The sequence below is a fragment of the Eimeria acervulina genome, genomic scaffold (assembly GCF_000499425.1).
Source record: "Eimeria acervulina Houghton genomic scaffold, Eah_scaff166, whole genome shotgun sequence".
Classification (NCBI taxonomy): domain Eukaryota; phylum Apicomplexa; class Conoidasida; order Eucoccidiorida; family Eimeriidae; genus Eimeria; species Eimeria acervulina.
Window position 1 is genome coordinate 19,603 of NW_013550159.1, and position 25,536 is coordinate 45,138.

Below are 25,536 nucleotides of genomic sequence, written 5' to 3' on the forward strand. Positions count from 1 at the left end.
GGGGGGGGGGGGGGGGGGGGGGGGGGGGGGGGGGTATTAAAAGTACCTCAAGACGCTACAAATAATATACCCTGAATGCTGACGGGGTGGACGCAGTTATCCACAACATTACCATCGGGCGCTGTTGCTGGCGCCGTGCAGAGCATCCTGCTTGCCTGCGAGTTAGCATGGAACCGTAAATGGACTACCTTGCCTGCTGCTTTGTAGCCCTTAAGAAAGGCGAATAATGCTGAGAAGCCTCTGCGCAACGCAGCCAAAACTCGTGGAGGGTAGTTTCAATGCGTTTTGGGCCACGCGCCTTCGAGTGTAAACAGGTAGAGGAGCAAACCCACCCCGTCCTCCCCCACAGGTGGTCGCAGAGGCAAATGTGAGGCCTCTCCCGTTCCTATTTAGCAATTAACACGCAGTGATAGTCGACACCAGTGCTCTTCAAAGCCTAAAGAGGAAGAAAAACGCCGGGAGACAACAAGGGATTGAAGGCCGCACATGTATTCGCCGAGCTGGCACCAGGCTTTGCCCGCGACGTGGCTGTGCCTTGGCGCCTCTTAGTTGTAATCTCATCGTCTTAAACGAATATTGGTTGGTGCTTTTGTTCGTATTGATCTAACTTAGCGTTTTTTTTGAGGAACCCGAAACTACAGGTCCCCAGGCAACGCGGTTATTGTGCCGTGCGTGATGCCATCCCTGGAACATCGGCAGCTGCGGCGTGGGGGCTGCTTTTCTCTTTCGTGCAAGTAGGAGTTCTTCCGTCGAAAAGAACTGAGGAGGACTCACTTTCAGACCATTTCAGGGGACCGGCGTTCTCCGAAGTAGCAGGAAAAGACGCAATCGGCATCCGCAGTGCTGCAGCTGGAGGCGACAACCCAACGCCCCTGCTCGGCTGCCTCCTCCGGCGTAGACTAGCTTCTGGACAGCTTATTATTGGATGTCTGCTGCTACCATCAAAGGTTTGGTGATCAGCGTGCTCGTGCTCGTCTCGGAGCCTTCCTCTCTCCCTGCTCCCCACCCCCCGGGGTTCGGGGGGCACCGGCCAGATGGCCTCTTCGTCAGAGAAACACACCACCTTCCAGCTTATTTGGGTCGTGGCGATCACTATCTTCCTTATGGGCGTGGCACCGACGGCACGCAGGCGCCTTCGCCACAGCTCTGTTGACGAGAGTGTGGTCCTTGCAACGCCAACGACCCCCATCGGCTGGTGGATGACGCTGCGCCAACAGACAGTTGCTGCAGATGCCACTCGCCAAGTCAGCAGCGAGTATGTCACGCGACTCCCCCGGTTGCAGCAATCACTTTGCGAGCGGTTTTCGCTCATCTGCCTCGACCCCAGCACAAGTGGCGACGCCAGCGGTACTGAAGGCAGCAACGACCACGAAGGCGGCTTGAGAGACCGCGTCAAGGGGCTTGGTCTGAAGGAAATGACGGACTTTGCCCTCGCTGCGCCCTTCCTGCTGACTTCAAAGTGGTCTGCCTTCACAGAGATGGTGCTGAAGCTGGGGATCGTCAAGGACGGGTTCCTCAAGCGATGTGCTTGTCTTTTCCAAGAACTTGCCCCCTTCTTCCCCATGCGCATTTCAGACGTAGCAACAGAAGCAGCACCCAAGCGACGGCATAGTATCCCCCCTTTCTCACTAGTGGCCCAGCGTCGAACGACCAGCGGACAGTTGGCCAAACGGGAGAGGCAGCAAGCAATGCACAAAGCAGCAGAGACTCCGCCAGTTCCCCCGCCGAGGGAATACTCTCGAATAACAGCAATGGCCGCAGACGCAGCAGTAGCAACAGCCGCCGCAGCAGCAGCCGAAGGGACTGCTGACGGCATCGATATGAGGCTCGTTAGGCGCAAGTGGACGGAACTGCAGGAGCTGGCAGAGGAAGAACGTCAGCTTGCCGTTACGTATCTGGCCCTCGCAGCCGAGCAGAATCTATTTAGTTCGGTTCCCGACGACTCTCTGTGGGAGGCGCTGCTGCAGCAGGTGGTCCTTAAGGCAACAGCAGCAGTGGCTGCAGCAAGGAGCGGGTTGACAGCAACGTATCCAGACCTCCACCACGAAGGAACCGATGGATACCAAACAGCCTTCTCTACACTTGCTGCTGCGGACGAACGCATTCGGCTTCTGTTGGCGCAGCAGCAAGACATATACGCAGGCAGTCAGCCAGTCTTGTTTTTTGTAAGAGGTATCCTCCTCTCTATCTGCGAGCCGGGAGAGTGCAACGGTGCCCGTTAAGCTTCCCCACACACCACTATGCAGCAGTAACAGCCATGGCAACAGCAGCAAAGGCAGCACCTGCTGCTGCCGTTGGCGCTGCAGAAGCCGAAGGGCATACACGTCTGTAGATTCGAACAAGCAGCATGAACAAATACTGCAAATATGCATCGGCGGCAAAATGCCGCTGTGACTGAGGTGATGTGAAAGTGAAAGTGGCAGCAGCAGCAACAACAGCTGTAGCGTCGGTGGAGGCAGCGGCAGGAGAGTGTCAGCAACACAAGCAGAAACAGGGCGGCAGGGTAGTTTCACTTGAGCCATTGACTGCAACAAAATGAATGCTATAGCATTTTGTTGGAGGTGCGGCTTGGGTCTTCCCATTCTGTCCATAGTGGCAGTCTTTCTATCGTGAGCTGACCTCGATCTTCAATTCTTTTCTTGTCTTTTCCTTCCCCGCAGTGACATATGCGCTGTCGGGTGCGTCTTGACTCTCAAGCACAGGCACTGGGTAGTTATTTCCCTTTTGGGGGCCTCCTGCTGCCACTGCATGGCGCCAGCAAGGGCGCAAGCAGCGGAAGCAGCTGCAGCAGCAGCGGGAACGGCTGCAGCCGCTCCACACTTGATACGTCGGTTGGCGGCAGCTAGTGGGCCAATTGGGGCCGCACTGGCACACAACACCGGCAGAGTTGCCATTAGCTTGCAGACTTTCGGTGCATGACGCAGTACGCAATCAGGCTTCAGTTGCTAGTAGAGGCTACTTTCTGCCAGATGTAGCTGGCCGCTGCTACTCGCGGGAGCGGCTGCATGCTTTGCAGATGACTGCGGGACGCCTCCGTTTTAGCTCTTACTGGCTTTCTGCTGGCCTGTCTCGACACCTGAAGCGGCATCAAGTCGATCTCCATAAAGCTCATGTTGAGGGTTGGCATGTAAGTTAGCTGCAATGCAGTGGTGTTCTGTCTTTATCGTGCTTCTTATAGTGGGAAGTCTGTTAGAAATTCCGAAATGAGGCCGCTTGGGGGAGCTTGCTGCTCCACGGTGTAAGCAGAGGAACGCCTGTTTGGCTAAGCAGTGTAGAAAAGGTCCTTTTGAACAAACGTACATAGATGTAAGTAAAACAGCCTGCGGCCTGTGCGGTGATCCGGTAGACGGGGTCGTCGCAGGCAGACATCGACGCAAACGCCTTTACCTTAAGAACGGACACCGAGCTGTAAAGGATAATGGAGCCAAAACAGAACGATCGCCAAGCGGCTTACGGGGGGCCCTGTTGTTCTGAATGCTGAGCGGCGGCAGTGCTGGGCAGAAGAGGAACCAATTGGGGGACACGGCAGCAGGTAGCGCCAGAGACGGGCAGTGCAGACACGGCCAGCAGCCGAACAGAGAGAGGCAAGGAAAAGGACAAACAACGCTAGGCAGGCAAAGACGGAGATACACAACAACGGGGAGGGGGGGGGCGGGAGGCAGAAGACACAGTTCGCACAGACTCGCAGGTGGAGACACCCAAGAGAGAGACACAGACACTCGCGAAGGAACACAGGTGGCTACTGTTTTCTCGTCGTTGCGTGGACGTGTGCAGGTCTGTGCTCTTTTTGTTTCCTTGCGTCTCTTTCCTTCTCTGAGCCACCTGTGACACTCCGTGTTGACCTCTTTCGTTCCTCTGTCTCCTCTCTGTTTGCTACTGGTGGGGGACGACGGCGCACCTCTGCTCCTGAGGTTTTCCATTAGCCCTCAGGGATGTCTCATCCCCGGCAAATATCTGCTCCTCTTCTGCGTGTGTCTCCCTTTTGTGTCTCCACCTCTTTCTCTCTGCTCGTCTCGAACTGTCGTCAGTCTTTCTGTGTGGGTCTGTTTTGTGTCTCCTGGTTGTTCACTAGCGTGTTTCCTGTTCTGCTCTCCATCGCACCTGCGGGTCCTGCTGCCGCGGCTCTTCGGTGTTACTCGGCTTACGGGCGTGCCACTGAAGCTCAATGCTGACTACTGCCTCTTTCTGGCTGCGGCGCCGTGTGCCGCGGTGTCTCCACACTGCCTCTGCTCTCAAGCTTGCTACTAGGTCTGTGAACAACTGCCTCTTACGAGCTGGCGCCCCCCTTCCGTATCTCCCCACTCCCCTGCGCTCCTCAGTTTTGGGTGCAGCAGCAGCAACGGCAGCAAAATCAGTGACGAAATGCGTACATCGTAATTACTTAAGTCAATATGCTAAGACGGATAAGTTGGTTTGCTGCCACAAAGGGGCAGCAGAACGGAACAGAGACGTTCATCCCTTCTATTCAAAACACGCCATCCTTCTCACTGCAAACTGAGACTGCCGTTGCTGCACACGGGCGTCTGCTCCTCTTTGCTGCTGCTCACTCATTAGGTCATACTGCTGCATGCGATACTGCTGCCGTACCTGCTGCCGCTGCAGCTGTTGTACCTACTGCACTGCAACAGTCTACCGCAGCAGCAAAAGCTGGTGCAGCGTGCACGCTGCTTTTGCTCCAAGCTCCTGCGTGCCGCTGTTCATCTGCTTGCAGTGCCTGGGCACCATGCAGCCCGTGCTGCCTGCTGCGGTTGCTGCTGCAGCGGCAGCTGCAGCGACAGCCCTGCGTGTGGGAGTTCCCTTGTCACATCTCTGTTGGCGACGGCTGCTAGTCAGCGCCTAAGATGTACACAATGGCATCACGGAGCTGCGGCAGGCGGCGCAAGTCCCCGAAGTTCTCTGCGCGATTCAGCGCAGCCACGCAAGAGCGTCTCCACGCCTCAAACGTTACATCTGCGTGCACAAGGAAACAAACGCCCCGCAAGGGAACACCACACTCATGATGACTCCGCAACGACACACCACAAGACGCCATACCGTCTGCAAATCCCCATCCCAGACGAACAAACACAACTCAACACAGGTAGCGCAACACTCATGACATGCTGCCCCAAACATAAAAACCAAACGCACGCCTGCTCCCGCTCCACCACTCAGGAGAGCGGCTCCAAGGCAAAAACGAACACAGAAAAAAACCAAAGACTGGCGACGAGAGGACAGCAGCCACAATGCAGTTGCAACGGAGAAGAACAGACAATCCTCTTTTCTGCCTGCCGCCGCCGAGGTCCCACCGGCTGCTACGGTTGCTGCTGCTGTTGCAGCAGCAACTGTAGCAGTAGCAGCAGCTACTGCTGCTGGTGCGATGGCAGCAGGACGCTGCCGCACTATTCGTTCTTTGCGCTTACACTTTCGGAGGATCGCATCCTTTGGCGGGGAAGTTGAGGCTTCTGCTGCTGGCCTTCTAAGCCCCTCGTGCTGCTGCTGTTGCTGCTGTTGTTGCTGCTGCAGCAGGGACAATAGCTGGAGTTGCTGCAGTCTCTGCTGCTGTTGCTGCTGTGGCGGTACCGACGGCAGCGTCTTAAGAGGCCTCACGGGTGATGCGTCTCTTTTTACAGCTTTCTGCTGCAGCAGCAACAGTTGCTGCTGTTGCAGCTGAGAGCCTCTGAGTCCGCTTGCTGGAGCTGCTGCTGCAGCTGCCGTGGCTGCTCCGCTAGCTGCGGCCCCTCCACCTGCAGCCGCAGCAGCCGCCGCAGCAGCAGCAGCTGCAGCAGCAGCAGCGCTTTCTTTTCTGGCGAGAGCTTCTACGTAGAGGAGGATCTGTTCGGGCCTTCTGCTGCTGGGCAGTCTATGCTGAATGATGCAATCTCTGAAGAGGGACACAAACTCCTCCAGCTCCTGCGGAGAGGTAGCAGCCCTCACTCGGCGCTGACTGGCCTAAAACCCGCAGCAGAACCAAAAACAGCAGAAGTAGCAGCACCCCCACGCCAATATATCATTTGTATCCGTCCTGAGAACTGCTACCGCCGAAACAAAGAAGGGGAAGCTTAAAAACACTATGACTCGCTATCGGCAAGCTCTTCTTGCTGTGGAGAAACACAGAAGGGCTTTCTCGTGCAGCAAGCAAAAAGAGCAGAAGCGGCAGCTGCTGCTACAGTCAGAGGAAGTTGACTTACTTCAATGCAACGGCAGCTGAGGGCGCAGAGATCTACAGCGTCGCGAGGAACACCAGCAGCAATAAGGGCAGAAGGGGAGGAGCAGAGCCTCAGCAAATCTTGCAGCACCATCCCAAGGGCTTCACTCAAAAGACGCATATTAATGGTGTTGCTGCTGCTTGCGCTACTGCTACTGCTGGTGCCAGCTCCTTGGGTGCCGCTGCCTGCATTGCAAGCACCAGTTACAACTCCTCGCTGCTGCTGCTGCTGTTGCTGCAGCAAGAGCTGCTGCTGCGGATCCGCAGCAGGGAACGTGCCTCCGAACGCTGGCAAGTCACTTAGTGGTGCCCCACCGCGGGATCGCGGGGGCCTCCCTCTCTTTCTGGGATTGTTCTGCTGCTGCGCTTGCTGCTGCGCTCGAGTGTAGGAACGCCTGGCCGCTCCGTCCGTTGCTTCGTCATCACTGAGGTGAGTTGTCGGAGGCCGCCTCTTACGCAGTTCGTAGGGTCTACCCCCTGAGGGGGAGGCTGTTGCCTGCTGCGCGCTGCTGCCTGCAGCAGCCGATGCGGCGCCTCTGCTGCTATCTGTGTCTGCTGCTGCTGATGCTTCCTCTGCATCTGTTTTGCTGCCTTCGTCGGTTTCTTCCATGAGGGTGAGGCCGAGTCTTTCAAGCTCGTCGCTGTCCTCGCCGTCAGGCAGCGGGTGGCCTGCAGCCGCAGCAGCAGCTGCTGCTGCTGCGGCTGCTCCTGCTCTTTGCCTGTACTTCTCCGTGAGTTCTGCTGCAATTGCGGCTGCGTCTACGGCTTTGTCTCCACCGCCCGCGAGGATCTCCTCCTGTCTTCTTCTGCATTCAACAGCCAGCTGCCTTGCCTCGGAAAAGCCATACCTCGGAACGGAGAAATACACATTCTTCTTCCGCCCGCTGCTGCCCTGCTGCACGGGGCCCACCGCGATCCACTCGTGGCGAGTGCTGCTGTAGCAGACACCCTTGACGCGTTCTACTCTCTTCGCCAGCATCTGCCAACGCAAGTACAACTCGGGCCCCACCACACGCTGCCGCCGTCGCGGTGTAACAGCAGCAGCAGCTGCTGCAGCAGCAGCTTCCTCCCCTGCTGCTGCTGAAGAACCCAATCCGCCTTCTTCCCTGCTCTCATCTCCACCCGCATCCGCACCTGAAGCTTCTGTCTCTGCCTCTGCTGTCTCGCCTGCTCCCTCGTCGGCTGCTGCTGCCGCGGCCGGCCCGCCGCCCCTAGATGCTCCTCCTGCTGCAGCACCTGTTGATGCTGCTGAGGGGGGAGATGGCGCTCCCTCAGACGGCTCTTCTCCCTTCTCGTGGGAACCTTCATTCCCTTTAGAGACGGCCTCCGATGAAGTGGAGGCCTTTAAATTCGCCTGTCCGGCCAAAAATGCTGCAAGAGAAGGAAGCCCTCCAGACAGCTCACCCAACGCTACTTCGGATGCTGCCAGTGCTTCGGCGCTGTTCTCCCTTCCTGCTAATGCAGGCGCTTCCGCTGCTCGTGCTGTTTCCCTCTGGTGCTGTTGCTGCAGTTGCGGTTGCTCCTCTGCTGGCGGCGATCTGACACCCCAGCCATTTACAGATTGTTGCTTCGAGCTGTCTTCACTTCCCTCTGGGGATTTCTGGCTCTGTCGTTCCTCCTGCTTCTGCTCATCTTCTTCCTCCGCAGCACTAAGAGACGCAGCATCGGAAGAAGCAACTCTCCCCCGATCCGGCTGCTGTTGCTGCCCTTGAGAAACACCTACTCCTGACCCGTGCTCCACGCCGGCCAGGGGATCTGGGGATGCACCCGCCATCTGATGCGCCTGAACTCGCGATGCTGTTGCTGCTGGCGTCACTACTGTCCCCGTTGCTGTTGCGATTGCTGCGATCACATGCGCCGCATGTGCTTTCTCCGATCCTGTCGATACTAGCGCCTACCCTGCTGCTGGTGCTGCCGCCCTGGCTGCTGCTGGCGTTGCTCTTGTTGCAGCCCTCACGGGTGCTGCTGCTGCACCGCTCCTCTGGACGCACTGCGCCTAGAACTGAGGATTATCTGCAGGTGCTGCAGCTGCTGCTTTGGCCCCCTTTATTCAAGTCCTCATACAGGGCAGCAGCAGCACCCGCAGCACCCGCAGCAGCAGCAGTAGGAAGCGTCTTGCTGCTGTTGGTTTCCGTTGGAGAACACCCAGGCTCTCGACCCGCCCCCCAGGCACCAAGTGCAGCACCAGCAGAAGAGAATCGCCGGAAAGTACGGCCTACGATCCGGCAAAAAAGCCAAAAATAAGATTGAAACGAATACCGCGGTATATTTCAGAGCGGAAAGTGGACAGCAGCAACAGCAGCAGTTGCTGCTGCTGCTGCTGCGAGGCCACAGCTCGGCGAGCCGGAGGACCCCGGCTCCTTAAACGACAGAAATAGCCACCTTGGCGGTGCGTTGTGTAGTTTTTAGCTTAGATGAAGCCTCTCGATGAGCTCCTTAAATGGGATGTTGCTGCTGCTCCGGGCGCAGCAGCTGCAGCTGCTGCTGCCACGAGGCAGCAGGAGGAAGCAGAGAGGACGGAGAGTGAAGAAGAAGAGGATGCGAAAAAGATCCTCTTTGGGCTAGTTTGTTTGAGTGTATGCAAACTCTGCTGCGTTTCAGCCAAAAAAGCCGTGGCTACCGCTGCTGCTGCTGCTGCGCTGCAGCAACGAGGCGCTGGTGTTGCTGCTGCCGGCTGCTGCTGCGGCGCCGTTGCTTGATAACAGCAAAACAATACTGCTGCTGCTGTGCCCTCCCCCATCCCCCCAATTTAACCTAAAGCAGCAGCCGCTACAAGCCCAACACGAGCCGTCATTGACAGCAGCAAAAGCCGCTTCGTCGTTTTTGCTGCTTCCGCTGTGTCCTGGGCAGTGCAGTAGTTGCAAGGACAGTTGCCGGTTCCGCTCTGTCAACTGTCTCTCCTCCAACAATTTATTTTACGAGAGCCAACAATATAAAGATGCCGCTCAAATGGTCGTAGAGAAGCCCCAAAATAGTTAGGCAAAAAACTCTTGCTCCTGTCCTTGTGTCCCTGGGGTGGTTGTTGCAGCAGCTGCAGGCGTCGGCGTGCATCTTACGTCGGTGTCCGGGTTTCTTGTTTGTTTGCTTTTGAATCCGAAAATACATTATTCGGCATTTTAGACAAATTTCTCGCCTCCGGCATTTGAGACATAAACAGGGGCCTTTTAAATTTCCCCCTAGAGAATGAGCACCCCCTGTCACCTTCAGTAGACGGGGTAGGATTCCTGTTTTTTCCTGTTCGTATTTGGCCCTCCAGCCCTTCAATTCCGGTATCGTTGGGGTCGTTCTCCGCGTACCTGTGAACGTATCAACCCAAAAGATGGGTTTGCAGCTCTCAATAACTGCGGCCTCGGAAGTCACCTGCGGGGCTGGGGGCTGCTGCGGTGTACGTGCAGCGCAAAAGGGCGAACACACACCGTGAAACCAACAAACCCCTTTCGTCACTTTGTCTTTTTTTGCTGCTCAACTAGGCTTTCGCACTCCCACAGGTGGAGAGGCGTCGACCCCTCGGCGGTTGTGAGCCGCGTCTCCAGCTGGGTTTCTCTGCAGTGTAGATGAGCGTAATACCCCGTTAAAAATGTTAAACTAAAAGGGATCCAAACAAACAGCAGCAGAGACTGTTCCTACAACTGTTTCTGCTGCTGCGGCTGTTGCTGCTGTCTCTGCTGCATACCCATGGTCCGTCCCTTATGCTTGTGGTCAGAACCTCGGATGTGCTGTGCGAGAGCTTTTGTATTGAAAGCAAAGCTGGGCTGCAAGCCCCATATCTACCTGAATCATAAAGCCATAGGTTTTAGGGGGGGTGGCTATAGTAAACCACAAGAAATGTTCAAATCCCCAGAAGGCTTTCAACCATGTATGGGGCCAAGGGAAGCGGTGTTTCCTGCAATGGCTGCGGCCGCTGTGGCTTTTGCTGTGGCCTTGTTGCTGAATATTCGCTGTACACATACTGTGCTGCTGTTACGGCTGCTGTTGCGCAGAGCGGGAGGTGCTACGCATGTCTGCCCCCTCCGCAGCCAAGGCAGCCAACGCAGTTGTCTGTTACCGCTGAGCCTGCTGCTGTCCTTTTCAACAGCTGTTGCAGATGCTCCTATTTCTTTCACTTAGGCTTCTTGCACTTTCGACCGCCTTCGGGAGTTGCTGGTCTTCGTGGGGGCGACAGTGCTTCTGATACGCCGTCTGCTGCTTCGCCCATAACGAAGGCCAGTGCAGCTGCCGAGCTTCTGCACCCCAGAAGCCGAGCTATCGAGCTGCGAATTTACTCGTGTCTCTTGTGCAGCAACGGTAAGTGCAGATGGTGCAGCCGTTCTTGCCGTGTTCTTGCCGGGGTCGCGGTCTGAGTCACGTACCTAGTTGAGCCCTGAAGCCCCAGAAACACCCGGTGCTGCTTCGCCACGTGTAGCAGTGGTATCTGGTGCCTCTACGGTGTCAGCAGCCCGAGTAACAAATATCCCGCAGTTAGCAGTAACCAGTCGCATGGGGCGCAATTGTCCGGCATAACTCCATGCCGTGGGTCTGTGCTGTGCCTCTGGTAAGGCGTATGCGCCTGAATTCACACAAAGCCCAGCGTGTGCTGCTGCTGCGGCCTCAGGCTACTGAGATAGAGCCGCTGCAGCTTGTGTTGCCACTTGTCTCCGAGAGCACCCTGCTGGCTCCTGGTGCACGAGGTACTGCAGCAGCAGCAAAGGCATACTTCTGAACACCCTAACAAACAAAAACAACGGCATTTTCAGAGAAAATGCTGATTCGGCCGTAGCTGCTTCGCAACGGAGAGCACTCGAGCTGCCCCAGCAGCCGCTGCACCAGGGACCGGTGCTGCCGACTTGGGAAAGGCTGCTGCTAAAGTGTCTAGGCTGCACCAGCGGCGCAGCTTTTAACTCCATCCACAGGAATTTCAGGTGTATGAAGAGGTGTTAGGCAGCAACAAACCCTCCATCTGCGCGTGTTCGTAACGCGAAGCTGCAGTGGGGCCCTGAGCAGCGGAGGAGCCTGCCGGGTTGCATGTCTTCATAGAATCTAAATTATAAGTTTAAATATTTCATTACGCCTTCCATTTCGAAACATGTGGGTAAGGCATCCGTCTTTTTTCACGTTTTTGGCCGTTTTGGGGTCGCTGCTTCAGTGCCTGCCGCGGCTGTGCCCAAAGCAGCGGTTCCTTTTCCTAGTGGCCTGATTTGCAGTTAAACTCACCTTTGCCCGGCAATAACCAAATAACACCAAATAATATTAAAATGAAGAGAAGGGAAAGGCCAACGGCCAACTGCTGGAGCTGCGGACTGAGCGCAGCCAGTGGCACCTCGAGGCGGCAGCTGACCTTCCGCTAGGCCTGGCCGCCAACCACTGGTTTTTCTCTGACTTAGCTCACCAGAGCTGCATTAGGCTTGTTGAGGAGATATAAAAGGCTTTCCTCTTTCTACCTAAGGATACAACGGGCCCTTTCAAGGCCCGGCGACGAAGTCCTGGGATGGGCCAATGGTCCGTTCGTGGCTTCAGACCGCCTGACAGATCCTCTCTGTATTTCGTTCTCCTTTTCTAGGTTTCCTGCATTTTGTCCTTTACATTGAGTTGCATCACTCTCCTGGCTCTGTACAGAGGTCGTCACCCATCGTACAGCTACTGGGCGCCGCCATCGCTGCTGCTGTCGGCACGGCTTGCAGCTTCCTGAGTGTTCGACTCTGCCTTGACATCCTCTTCTGCTTTACAGAGAGCCATGATTTTGGTTCCCTTTGGCTGCCCACAGCACCGCGGGCACTCTCCATTGCGCAGAGGCTGCTCAGCCGATTTTTTCAATGGGATTCGGCCCTGACAGCATCAGAATGGGGCACACTGTCGAGTCAAACCCGTCGTCACCGGGACTCGAGAGGCCCATATTGCGGCCTTCATCCAGAAGGCCTGGCAGTAGTGTTGATGCCTCGGGGCCTTCCCCCTTGGGCAAAATGGCGCAGCCCAAATCTCTAAGGAGTCAAAGAATGGTGAGATGCCCTAAATCCCTCAGCAGGAAGCTATAGCTCCCCTAAGTTCAAGAAAAACAACATCTCTCTGCCCCTTTTCAAAATATGGTTGAGATTTTAATTGCTGCTGTTGCAGACTGCATGCTTTGAGTTGTGCTCTCTGCGGCGTTTTAGAAGCGGCTGGATGAGGCCCGAGGGGACCGGCTGGGGGCTCAACGCATGCGAACTTCTCCTGCATCGCCGAGAAGGGATGAAAAGCGAGACGCATTCGTGGACAGCAAAGGCCATCATTCTCCTTCTCGAGGCCTCAGCAGCAAGAATACACCAAGGGGGAAATCCCATCGGGAACCTGCAGCTGCGAAGGGCGCGAAGAAGGCAGCTGGGAGTCCTAGAAATGACCCCCAGACCCCACGAGAAAGCCAGCAGACCCCAAATGACGCGAGCGTCAGCCCCTCTGAGAAATCAGCTATATCCCCTTCAACTGAGACCAGTGCTCAGGACCTTCGCCCGTCGTGTGCTCCCCAGGGCTCCTCAGGGGCGGAATCTTCCCAGCAGGCGCCCCTTCGGTGTTCAGACTTGACACCTGCTGAGATGCCCGAAACGGCCCTCCAGAAGCAGAACTCCGAGTTGATGCGGCAAAACGTTCTCCTGAGGCAGGCGCTGTTGGAACACATTAGCAAGGAGGAGCTTCTATTCCTCTTGGCTTACAACACCCCGAGCGTCCCCACCAGAGACGCTGGAGACGCACGATTCCTGCAAGGCCTTGCCCCTAACCCAGAGGACTCAAAAGCTTCGGATGCCCCCTCAACAGGCCCAGAAAAAGATGAAGGAGATGAACATAAACACAGCAGCAGGGCTCGGCACATCGACCTCCCCTGCGTGAGGGATTTTTTCACAGCAATAAGCTGTTGCCCGGGGCCGTCCAATGACGAGCCCCTCCCCGCGTCAGAAGGGACCGTTGCTGTCGCTGTTGCTGCCGCGGCAGAGAGCAGCTGCCCTCTCGAATCCTTGACAACTCGCGAACCAGACACAATCAAAAAGGAAGCAGATGAATCCTCCCCAATTGCTGTGGACTTCGATCCCTTCGGGCTGCAAAAAGATCAAACAGAGACTCAGATCCCCCCAGTAGAAGCCGAAAGCCAGCGCTCGAGTAACTCCCCCGTGCTGCTGCTGCTGCTTGCTGCTGCTGCTTGCTGCTGCTGTTGCTGCGTCTGTCTCTGGGATTGCTGCCATTTTCCTTGTGTGTGTCTCCTGCCCTTGCTGCTGCCGCTGCTGCTCCTTGAGCACATTTTTTGCTCTATCTGCTCTTGCTGTTGTTGGAGCGGACGGGTTGGGCTTGCTGTGTACTTGTGCGTTGCTGCAGCCGTGTCTTCCTCCACAACCTCGACCAATCTATATCGGCGTTCCTTGGAGGGGGGCTCTCTTGCACCGCTTTCTACTCTTGGCGTGGGGGGTCCCCCCATCCACCCCACCTCCTCCCTTGGCTCCCTGAAGCCCGCGCCATCTCGCGTCAGGCCCCGCGCCGCAAGGGGATCCATGTTCTACCCTTCTAGCTATCGCCTTAATACAGTGCTGCCTCAAGCGTTTCCCTTGTAACTCCCTAGGGGTGGGCTGCCTCGCGCGGCTGCCCTCGCTAGGAACTTAGAGGGGTTCCTAGGCAGGCGCCGTGCCTTTAGGGACAGACGGAACTAGAGGCAGTGGAACCCTCTTGGGGACCTCAGAAACGGCGCTGACGGAGTTTTCGGCTTTAACAAAGCCGAACACTCTATCGGCATCGCGGTGGGCTCTGTCTCACCCCGGTGCATGCGACGAAACATGGCTTTGTTGTGGATGGCCCAGCGCCACCTCTCCTTGATGCGTGCGTTGTCATCACTGGCGCTCTCAACTGCTGTTGCTTCCCCCATTGGCGAGCGCATCCCGAGTAAGGAGCCCCTCGAAGGTGCGTCCCGCGGGAGGGACCTTTCAGCTAACGCGAACTGCTCCCTTGCTACCGCTTCTGCATTCTGCAGGATGACCCGGGCCCTAGAACATCCAAGCAGGGTGGGAGGCAGGCGTTGCAGGGGCGTCACAAGCCGCGTTGGGACCCTTAAAATCATCGCGCGCAAGGCCGTGTTATGTACCTCACCTCGTGAAGCTACGCGCACCGGAAAAAAGAAGAAAAGCGAGGAAGGTACAGTGCTGGGAGCCGCGCCAGCAGTTCTTGCGAGAGCTCAACCTACACACAGAACCCGCCAAGCACTAAGTGGCCAAATCAGAAGCGCTGCACTGGCATGTTGGACGCTTGCTAGGGACGCTTCGGAGAGAACCTCTCGAGATGTGTGCTGCTTCAGAAGGCACAGGAAAGGCCACAGCAGCAAATATAGCAGCAGCTTCCCCTTCAGTTTACCTTCAGCGCAGAGATAACTCTACGCAAGAACAGGAATCGCAGGAGGGGAACTGACGCGCCTCCCAAACACTTTAGCTGGAGACGGCATTACCACAATAAGATCGAGCTCTCAGTTTGTGAATGGATTCCCTATGGGTGCCTGCGGGTTTCTTGGCATTTTGAAAACGGGTCTATGAGGGAGTATAGCTGGCACAAGGTTGTGGCGTGCAACTCAACTTAACGGCGGTTAGGAGGACCCGTTGATGGCACTGGTAGTGACCTCTGCTTGCAGGGCTTGATGCTCAAGCGCATGCCACCAAGTCGTTTACCTGGAGCATGCATCCCTTAGGACTGTTCTATTTCAAAGCAAGAGCTGAGGGCTACCGTTGCAGCTCTAGGTCTTCGTGTGTTGCTGCTGCAAGCGCAGTACCAACGGGCACAGTGCTGCTTCTGCTCCCAAGTGTAGTGGAGGGGAGTCTTCCTACTGGGGGCGTCCCCGTCTTTGGGGCGTTTTAACTGCTCTCAGTCGGGATGTTTTGGTTCCGTGTGTCCGTTCAAGCGCGTATACAACTCTTTAGTTCTTCAGCTCCCTGCATGGGGCAGCAAGCAGTAGCAGTAGCAGAACTTACAAACAGCCCATGAGCGTTGCAAAGACAAGTTGCCGTAGAAAGCACGCAGCACACACATACTCGGTCGGGCTGCACAGACATACGTGCACGCCAGCAGCTACACCTTCGTCTAAAGCCCACGCACGCCTATTGAGTAATATAAAGACTAGGTGGTTTAAGCCAGGGCTTGAAAGCCCTGTGTGGTACGTGCCTTCCGAGTGCCGACCGACCCTCCAGACGAGCCTGTGTTGCTTGTGGTGCGTGGAGCATTTGCAGAGCCTTTAAGCCGCTTCTGCATAGGGATCAGGACATTTTAAACGTGGTTTTGCAGGAAGCCCTTAAGCGACACAAGGAGCGCCGCAACCGTCGGGCTATCGCTGTACTGGGGATGGTGGGCCTCCGCACCGGTGACTGCATAGCAAGGAAAGTTTGAACCCTACCCAATAACTACTCGAATTTCGGCAGAAATGGCAAAAGGACAGGCATTTTCTTTGTTATTCTTCAAGATGGATGGAACAGATAACGTGGACTAGGGAGGCGTAACCTGCTCGATCGGGTCGATTGAGGAGCGCGACGCGGCACCGGCGCAGTTCCAGGGCTAGCACTTGCCAGCATTTTCTCGACTTTAGTGTATATTAAACTGAGGAAACGACAACACACTTCTTCGAGGCTGAGAGGTGTTTTTTTCCCCTCCACCACGCCCGATGGACGGATGCCCCTCCCCGCGTGGCGCTCAGCGGGGGGAGAATGCAAGGACCGTGCAAGGAGAATGCCAGCACATAAAGAAAGGAACTCAGATGCCCAGCGGAGAATGCGACCTTATGGCTCGTTCTGCAGAAGGCAGCTCGTGTGCTACAGAGAGTCGATATGGGGGTACCCAGACGGACTGGAATGGCTGGGCGGAAGCAGAGCGGCTTATGCAAGAACTGATGAAGAATATGCAGCAGCAAGAGCAGCAGCAAGCAGCAGCAGGATCCCGTACTGCCGCTGCTGAAGCCCTTCCGCTAGTCAAAGGGAAACTGGCGAGTAAGAAAATAAGGCCGTCGTCCCTCATGCTGGTAAGACGTCCGCTCGACAAGTTGACACTTGTGCCACTTGTGCCGGCAACGGCATTAGCAGCAACAACTCCACATGCAGAATCCACTCCAGGAACGCAAGGTGCAGCTGCAGGTGGCGCAACAAACGCAACAGCCACAGGGGGTTCTAGGGAGCCGGACTGCGACATGGTTGGACACAGCGGCAACAGCAACAGCAACACGAAAGTAGAACTTCTTGATATATCTGTAAAGGATAAGCACCTGGAGGAGCAGCTACTGTGCGCTTGCCCAGAGCTTAGGCCGCTGCTGCGGCGGGGTCTGACACTCCTGGAGTTCACAGAGACGCCCAGACAGCAGCAACAGCAACATAAGGCACAGCAACAGTCCGCGCAGCACCTTAAGGAGCCGCTCCGTCTGTTGGTGCGGCGGGGCCTCCCAAAGTTTTTTGATCTCGATTGGGAGCTGCTCGCCTGTTATTTCTTGCAAGCCCTCTCGCAACAGCAGCAGCCGCAAGGGGAACAGGTGGTAGAGCAGCTCTGGAAGCCTGCGCAGCAGCAGCAGCAGCAGCAAGGAAGGGGGTCCAAACAGCCACAGGAGCAGAAGAAAGGCGCTGTTGTTTGCAGTGCATTATGTGTTGCCAAGCAAAAGTCTGATGACGCATTGCTGTCTGCGCACCAGCTGTCACAGTGTCTGCTTCAGTGCTTCTCTCCTCCCAGTGCAAACGGCGATGCAGCCAGGAGCTGTAGCACCAACAGTTGCAGCGAAAGTAGCAAGGAAGGCTCGGTGGAAGTATGGGCCCTAGAGAAGTTAAATGGAGAGGCTGCACAGATCTCCTTTTGCAGCCAACTCAAGGTGTGGGCATGCTGCAGCAAGAACGTGTGTCTTCTCCTCCCGGCTGCTGCTGCTACCAATATTTGCAAACACAGTTTGCCAGGAGCAATTGCAGCTCGAGCTGCGGCGGCTCCCCTGCAGCAGCGAGGAGAGGGAGGGCTGCAGGGAACGTCGCAGCTGCAGGAACACTCGGGTGTGCAACAGCATCAACAAAGGCATCTGCAGGCTGTTGAGTTGCTGCGACAGCTTGGGGCTGACCGCGTCCTTTCACAGCCCTTCTCGCTCGAAGAACAAAGACGCCCTCCCCGAGAACAGTATGCATTGTGGGTTGCTACTGCCTGGCAGCATCAGCTGCAAAAGTTGGCCAGAGAACAGGTAAGGAGACTTTTAGCACTTGCTTTTGTAGCTTGAAGTCTTGTGAGTAGTATCAGACAGCTGTCCTGTGGATGCCCAGCACCAGAAGATCCCCACCGTGCTGAATGCCTGTAGGGCGTGTTGTATGCTTCTTGAAGCATTGGCAGCTCTCAGGGTGAAGCGCCAAGGGTTTACGACGTAGGATTTAGGGTTTGGAATTTATTGTTTGAGGTTTAGGGTCGGTGGAGGTTGCACGCAGGTCGAGCAGCTGCAGCAGCTGCTGCAGAGCCATACTCTGGTCGGCGAGCTGATAGACAGCGCGGAGAAGCAGCACATCGTACCCCCGCCGAAGCGACGGCAGCACGGGCAGTACCAACAACAGAAGCAGCAGCAACAACAGCAGCAGCAGCAGGAGGCGGGTCAGCAGAACCAACCACAGAAGAAGCAGCAACAGGCGGAGGCACAAACAGGGAGACTGGCGTTTTTTGCGTTGGTGCCTCACAAGTTGAATTCCGTCGGCACTTCTTTTTGCGAGCCTCCTTGCCTCAGCCCAGGAGTATCGCTGCCGCTACTTGAATCTTTGGGCCTCGAGACAGCAACAGTAGTGGCGCGGCTGCCGGCCTCGTCCCCTGTGGAGCTGCTACTGCAGCTGCGTCAGCTCGAGCAACAGAGGGAAGAGTCCTGTGCCGGCGACACCGAGGGGCTTGTCCTGTACTTCTGCACATGTAGCAGCGGTGGTAACACCAGAAGCAGCAACAGCGGAAGTGGGAGCAGCAGTGGCATCAGTTTGTCTCAAGGGGGGTCCACTGTTGTCGCTCTTGCCAAGGCCAAAACAGCGTCCTACCGCATGCACAGAAAGTTACGGGAGAGGATGAAACTTCTGATACGAAGTTCCTGTTTCTGGGAAGCAGCAGTCGCCGCAGCTACTGCAGCAGCTGCTGCCTGTCCTTCAGGATGGCCAACCGACGAAAGGGAAGGGGCGAGGCAAAATGCCTCATTTGTTGTTCTTGAGGCATTTGCTGCTGCCTCGAGGGCTGCGGCTGCCCCTGCCTCCCGGTACAGAATCGAGGGGGACTTAACTGCAAGTGTGGCAGCGAATGCATCACCAGCAACGGGAGCAGCTGCTGCAGAAGCAGCTCTTCGTGCCCAGGTGGCTGCCATTGTTGGATTGTACTGGTGCGACGTTCTCGAAGGGCAACTCAGTCACTTTGGCCATGCCCTCAAATCTTGCGTGCCTCAGGGATCCTCTCTACCTCTCATCAAAGAACTCCTGAACTTGCAGCACCCGCGGGGGCGAAAGACATTGCAGCCGCAAAGGCTGCAGCGACTGCATCTCGAGTTCAGCCGACTAGTACGAGAGGAGAGTGCTCACTTTAGGAGGGCGGCAGCATTCAGCTGCTCGCTCGCTGGCGCGCTGCTGCTGGCGCTGAGGTGCCTCCCAGACCCACAGCGGGTCTCTCTGCTCTGGCAGCAGCAACAGGTGCCGCTGCAGCAACAGCAACGGGAACAGGTGGGAATAGGCAGCGTCGGCGGCGTGCAGAAAGACTTGGAAGACTTATCGTTTCTTCAGGACCTTGTTCACGGGCGAATCGAGCAAGGGAAACCAAGTTTTACTGGTTGCCTTCTTCGGTTCTTGATTGGTTATGTTGACATGCGCTTTTTGGACTTTATTGCAGACAGCAAAGCGTTTGCTGCCACCGCGGGTGCCCCTAAAAACTGGATCACCCCTTCTCAGGAACTGCTAATGCAGCTGCAGGAGTTGGATAGGACCAACAGCAGCAGGAGTGGCGGGAGTGGTAATCTGCCACTCCATGTTATCAGGATGGCAGACCTCAAAGAGGCCGGCGCAGCAGTTTTAGAGCAGCTGGAGGGAAACAGTAGCGAACCCTTGAAGTGCCCCAAGGGAGAACAGGGAAAACACGTGGTGCACAAGCAGCAGCTCGCGCAAGTGAACGCGCTGCGGTCGAAGCAGCAGCCAGTCAGCGTTTGCCTCGTGGCTCCTCCTCTGCTGCTGACAGCTGAACAGTACCAAGAACTAGAGCAAGTTTGCCTCTGTCATGGATGCCGGTTGTTGCTGCGGCACAGGGCTTGTTCTACTGCTTGCTGTTGCTGCTGCTGCCTTCGTGACTCCAGGAGCAGCTGTTCTTGTGGCGTCCGTGAAAGGGCAGCTCCCTTCGCTGACACAGCGAATAGCGGTCTTTCCGCGCCGCTGGTTGTGCTGTGGGGTCTCGATCAGCATGGCAGCAGTGTGGCGTTGAAGAGGCTTCACGAGCTGCTGCAGCAAAGGCAGGCACAGAAGCAGCAGCTAGAGCAGCAACATAGATGGGATGGCGTAGCTTTAGTTGGCCAAAATGGTGCGATTGAAGGGATGTTGCACTGTACTTTTGAGGGGATAGCGTGTGATGCCTCCTCAACGAAGGCAAAGCATTTTCTCGCGGCGGATGCTGCAGTAGGCAGAGCCATATTACAAGCAAAGAGCGTAGCTGTCTCAGAAGGGATTCTTAAACTGGCTTCTAAGTGCTGTAACAGGGAGGTGCTGGAAGCCACTTGCGTCAACTCCACGGCCGCCCAAGATCTTCAGGAGTCTATGCGGGCGGCGATTGGGAGTTCCGTTCACCGTCCAGCCCTTGTGAGGCTTCCTGCTTCGCTCCTGGCCGCAGGAAGTGGTTTTCCGGAAAGCGGGAGCTGGAAGCAGGCACTCCAACTGTTTGCTACTGCAGTTCGGGCTGTGGTGCACACTGCACGCAACGAATCTCACTCACCATCGCAGCACGCGCTGAAGGCACCTTTGTGGCCTCCCCGCGCAACTGCCTCTTCCTCTCTGCCCCAGAATGTGGGGGCAGAGTTCATCGGTGACCGTTGTAACGAGGTGTGTATCTCCATCGACTCCGGGCTGCCCGGGAATCCCTCGCCAGCCGCTACTGTGGTTGCACTGCTGCCTGTTGGCCTCCCTGGCAGCGGGAAGACGACAGTGTTGCTGGAAGCTCTGCGTCCTGCGCTAAGACAAGAATTCATGTCCAGCAACACCTTCTCCGTTGGAGGAGTTACTGGTGAGATTCGCAAAATTAAGCCTAGGTTTTTGGGTTTACCCTTTGCATGCACTGAAAGTTGCTTGAGCCTTCGTTACCTGTGGCTTGTGCGCTCTGGTTTCGGTTTAATTTCTTGCAGGTCTCGTTATTTGGGAGGGGCGGCCTCAGCACTCGTCAAGGAAGATGGGGACGCTAACAACAACGACAGCGATGCCAGGAGTTATAACAACGGCCACAGCAGTAGATGCTGCAGCAACAAGCACAACTGCAACAGTGACGTCAACCACAGCTACAGCAACAGCGGCTTTACCAAAAACAGCAACAGAAACAGCAGCATCAATAACAGCAACGGCGGCCCCGTTGGAGTCTGTCTTTGATTGCCTTTGCTATCTAAGTTCTGACGAATTTACGGGCGAAGTGTTGCGCTCCCTAGGTCACAATGCTCCCACCGGACTGCTTCATGAGATGTGCCTTCAGGAAGCATCAAACGCGGGCCCGGCAGCTGCAGCCCGGCTGAACTACCCTTCTTGTCAGGGGAACATTAGTGGTGCATCCTCTCTGCTTCCGGATGAGAAGACCATGAAGGCAGCAATAGCAGAGGGAAGAAAAGGTTTGGGAAGCGCTCTAAATGGCTTTTTCACTCAACTGACCGACATGCTTGTTAATGTGTTCTTGGATAAACAAAAGAGGCAGGGAATGGGAAATGAGAGCACTTCCGAGGCAGGTTTTTGGCGCCCCCTTCGTGTCTTGGTTGCTGTGGACAGGAATCATCCGCCCAACGCCGTGAGCAGCCGCTTTTCTGAGGTGGAGGATTTGTTGCAGGCGCTCCAGTCGGCAGTCTTAGTGCGCTGTGGGGTGCTGGTGAAAGTTGCAACTGCAGCCCTGCTGCTACCACCTGGTGCGGCTCAAGACGGATCGTCGGTGCACTTAGGGCTGCCACTTGGACAGCCCAAGGCGCAGGACACCACTTGGGACTTCCCTTGGTCTATTGAAGTGGTTCTGCGCTGTATGTACAGGGTGCTATGCCGCGGGGACCATGCCACGCTTGCGGGGGGAAGACGAGGTATCTCGTCCTTGGAGGGGCTTTCGGAAGGTGCCTCCGATTCATGTTCTACACAAGACGTGAAGGCCCTGCATATATGTCTCTCGTTCCTTTCTTGCTTCAAAGGATATTCGAAGATATATGATTTTTTGCGGATGCATCCCAACGTCACTCACGTGCTACAGCTCCAGACAGTGCTGCCGGTTCAGAACCAGAAGCAAAATAACTACCAGCAGAAGCAGCAGCAGATGCACAATCAACAGCGCCTTCTGCTTGCAGCCCTCTCCTCCCTGAAGCCCTTCAGTGATCTGCCGAAGGACCACCGTGTGTACTCGGATCTTGCGACGAGCCTGAGGGAGTTTCCGCCAGAGGGTCCATTATTTGGCGAGTTTCGAGCGCACCAGCGTGCTAGCATCAGCTGTTGTGCAGGTGAACTGTTGCACCATGTTGATTGCCTCTTTTCTTCGATGGAGGAACCGCTGCTGCACCGGCGCGACCAGCTGCTGCAGCAGCAGCTACAACAGCAGCAGCCCCAGCAGCAACAGGAATGCCAGGGGCAGCGCTTTCACGAGGAGGTGGACCGCGGGGGCAGGTTGCAGCAGCATCAGGGAGACTTAGGCCAAGTGGCGCCGGAAGAGGGCCGCATGGCTTCGCTCCAGGCAGTGAGGCTCCCCACGGCTGACGTTGTCCTGCGGCTTCCTACTTATTTCAGCATTTTTCTAGGGGATGAGAAGGAGGCGCTTACTTCGCTCACCCAGCAGTTACTGGCAGCGGTGGAAAATGCAGAGGGCGCCGAGGTCCCTTCCGTTGTAGACATGGGTAAGAGCTTGAAGCCCGTGGACAGTCCTCATATTACAACGTTTTTCATGGGAGGAGGAACGCTAGAAGCAAACCAGGGAGAAATTGATGCTGCGAACGAATGGCTGGACGAACAGTTCCGCACCACTTCTACAGAGAACATGTCTTGTTTGGATTCCACCAGCAAGGGTACATCTGCATATTGCACCGTTTGTCCCCGTATCCTGCGCCTGTACGAACTGTTGGCGTCACGGAGGCAAGTCAGCCGTCGTTTCAAGTTTCAGGTGACTCACCTGCTCCTCACGGATATCGGATTGGCGTGCGCAGCATTAACGCCTCTTTCCCCAGTCCTACCGCTAGCAGAGCCTACCCCTTCGCAGACATCCTCCAGCAACGTCTGCAAAGGAGGCAACACTTTCTTTGGGGAATCTGCCTCTGGGTACCAAGTAGATGGTCCTGTTATCACGAGCCAGGTTGCAGCGGCACGGGAGATTGATGCGGACGTAGGGAACTGCGGGCCTTCCTGTGCTGTGAGTGGGCCTCACAAAGTGTACATGGCGGCTTCAGATTTGCAGCCCTTGTGCATGGCTGGATATCACTACGCGCACGTCACCCTGGGCCTTGCTGGCGATGCAAAAGCAGTTATGTCTAACAACGTGATAGCAGCGGCGGACAAAGCCATACTACAGGGCACAAGTGAGAAAAAGTTGAGGGCTGACACTCCTAGACCCTTCCGGACGGGTGCCCCACGCAATAAAGGAGTTGGTGAAGACCAACCAACGTCGCCTGCTGCTGGGGATGCGTACCAGGATCTCAATTGCTACTCCGTAGGGGGCAGCGATGACGCCCAAGAGCTCATTGCATTCACAGGGGTGCCCGTTTCGGGCAGGCGCGCCCGCTTGTGGGTTTGGTCTTTACCAAAAGAGGTACAGGAGGAGCTTGAAGGACCTGTGCAAGCTCGTTGAACGAGTGTAGGTGAGTTGACGGCATGCCAGCGCCGCAGTGCTCTGAGGATAACAGGGAGGGCGCATGCTCTCCTGGGGGCCAGAACCTGTTCTCGATGCTCCCTCGCGTGTATCGTTCCATTGAGACGAAATACTGCGATTTTCCCCTTCGTCCTCGATAGCTTTACCTTCGCGGGACGTCCTCACGGGGTTTACAGCGTGAAGAGCACAAACAACGTGCATTTTTTCCAGTTGTAACCTGTACACGGGGAACTTGCTTGATGTAATCTAGAAGATGATCCAGAGCTAAGTGTAGTGCATTTCTGGCGCTTCATTAATGCAGTTTATTTAGGTAGACGTTAGTGGCAGAGGCAGAAATGTTGGCATCTGTAAGGCCTTTCTTTAGACTCAGCGCAGCAGCTCCAAATGAAGTAACTTACAATTGATGGAGACCATGTTTGTTGTATGGCACAGTCGCTCTTTCTGCCCCAATTATAGCACTGCCCAGCAATGGCTGCTTCGGTAGAAAGGGCCTTCCTCGCACGATAATGACTTCTGCGTCCTCAACTTAAGGGTGCGTGGCTACCCGAGACTGGCATGTGGGAGGAATATGCGCGCTGGCCGTAAGGAAGTCACCGCAGGATTGTGCTGGCTTGATGGGAGCAAACTATGCTTTTCTGCACAGTAAATTGCAGACAACCGAATGAAGGCAGGGGGAAGAAGATGCGTCTCTAATGGGATGGCTGCATGGACTTTCCGTAGCGGAAGCCTATACGTCAGAGAAAAAGCATAGTCCTGTTGCAGCCCTTTCTGTGCAAGGAAGCACCCTTAACATTGCATTGATTGGCTTTATTACTGCTTCTGCGCGAAAGTATGGTTTGTGATTTGTATAGAAATAAACCACATGAGCAGGCTAACAACAGCTTTGGATTTTGACGAGCGCAGAAAGGCATTAGTTGGCAACGTTCCTTCAGCAGTGAGGTGGTCGAGGTTGCCGGTTGATTAGTATTTGCATGAGCGGAAACGGCTAAAAGGCAGATGACTTCATTGTAACTAGCTGTTAAGCATATACCGCGTGGCACAGGTTTACGCGTTGGGTGAACCTGCGTGACATGAAGAGGCCGAAAGTTAAGACAGAACCTACATCTCTCTCAGGCCGTATTCATTGCACTGACTGGGAGCCTGGCACAACAGCAGCTGTTTGGCTGTGACATATTTGGAGGGGTATTTGCGTTTGCAGTCCTCGACTCAGCTTCTGAGTTGCTTCTCCGCATTGGTGCGTATATGGCGCGAACCACACCGCAGCACCAGCACCGCTGGACAGCCGCACGAGAGGCTAGGAATTTGTAACGCTCAACCCGGTATGTTGAGCATCCGCTACCAGCAGCGGGCTATTTGATTAAACAGGAACAGCTTTACTGTTGACAGCTACTTTTGTTCGCCTCATAGATACTATGGATACACCCACCACCCTTGCTGTGTGAACTGTGTAAAGGGAAGCCTCTTCTTATTTTGATGGAGACCCCATGAAAGCATGACTAGGTTCAAGAGAGTGCCAGTGTTGCGCACAACGGCAACTGAGAAATGGGCTTGCTACCCTAAAACAACTACGTGCTCCGTTCCAATAGAGTGACGCCAGAGGTCCCCATGCGCTAAATTACCATCCGCCGAGTATCCACATCAACGTTTCTTCCCCAAATTGAACATTGTCTCGTAGCGTCCAGTGGAAAAGCTTAGGGCGCAGTAGAAGGACCCTGGCTTCAAGTGACATTGCTGCACGCTACTAGAGTGGATTTCGAAGCCAGCGTGTCTGTTCGCTTCATCTGCTCTGGAACTTTCACAAGCCTTCCAATGAGACCCTTCACGGCAAGTGAGCAATGCCTGCTTTTTGTGCCACGGATTGGGCTGTCGCCGCTTGGTGCCAAACAGAAACTAACAAAACCGCACGTTCAACAAGCATGATGGTTAGCCAGGTTGCTGCTGCTTACATCTCTGTCGGGGTTGAGTTCTTGCCATGCGAACTGCTCTACGCTGCATTTGGTTCGTTCTCTAGTTCCAGCTATTAGCCGTGCAAACAAGTGGTCTCGTCCAGCCATCCCTGTGGCAGACTCCTCACGGCATCACGAAATCTCTTGCAATTCAGCTGAAGCAGCTGATTAGGAGACAAGGCATTAACATAAAATCGAGTGGAACGGAGGAAAATAGCGAAGTATCGAGTTTACTCTTGGCATATACCGGACATGCTCCAATAAGTGCAAAAGCCCTGGAACTTCACTGCCTATTCAAGCAATGAACACAGGGACAGGTCCATAAAAAAGGCAACCAACGGGCTCCCTCAAATCCAGCGGTATCAGCTTGACGTTGTATGGTCACAGCGCACATTCTAGAGA

The 25,536-nt window shown here is 55.6% G+C and overlaps 4 protein-coding genes across 4 annotated transcripts; 3 read left to right on the forward strand and 1 right to left on the reverse strand.

Annotated features, from left to right (window-relative positions):
* Positions 1–1,103: 1,103 nt before the first annotated feature.
* Positions 1,104–2,222, forward strand: EAH_00022590 (hypothetical protein, conserved; the record flags this gene model as incomplete). The annotated part of the gene is made up of 1 exon (XM_013396944.1): positions 1,104–2,222. The coding sequence occupies one exon, from the start codon at positions 1,104–1,106 to the stop codon at positions 2,220–2,222; it is 1,119 nt and encodes a 372-aa protein (XP_013252398.1).
* A 2,603-nt stretch (positions 2,223–4,825) lies between these two features.
* Positions 4,826–7,961, reverse strand: EAH_00022600 (hypothetical protein, conserved; the record flags this gene model as incomplete). Its single annotated transcript, XM_013396945.1, has 3 exons — positions 4,826–4,950; positions 5,403–5,931; positions 6,171–7,961. The coding sequence occupies 3 exons, from the start codon at positions 7,959–7,961 to the stop codon at positions 4,826–4,828; spliced, it is 2,445 nt and encodes an 814-aa protein (XP_013252399.1).
* Positions 7,962–12,003: 4,042 nt separating this feature from the next.
* Positions 12,004–13,734, forward strand: EAH_00022610 (hypothetical protein, conserved; the record flags this gene model as incomplete). The annotated part of the gene is made up of 3 exons (XM_013396946.1): positions 12,004–12,159; positions 12,313–13,288; positions 13,502–13,734. The coding sequence occupies 3 exons, from the start codon at positions 12,004–12,006 to the stop codon at positions 13,732–13,734; spliced, it is 1,365 nt and encodes a 454-aa protein (XP_013252400.1).
* A 2,198-nt stretch (positions 13,735–15,932) lies between these two features.
* EAH_00022620 (hypothetical protein, conserved) lies at positions 15,933–23,167 on the forward strand (the record flags this gene model as incomplete). The annotated part of the gene is made up of 3 exons (XM_013396947.1): positions 15,933–17,354; positions 17,593–20,383; positions 20,502–23,167. 3 exons carry the CDS (start codon positions 15,933–15,935, stop codon positions 23,165–23,167), a joined length of 6,879 nt encoding a protein of 2,292 aa, XP_013252401.1.
* Between the last annotated feature and the right edge of the window lie 2,369 nt (positions 23,168–25,536).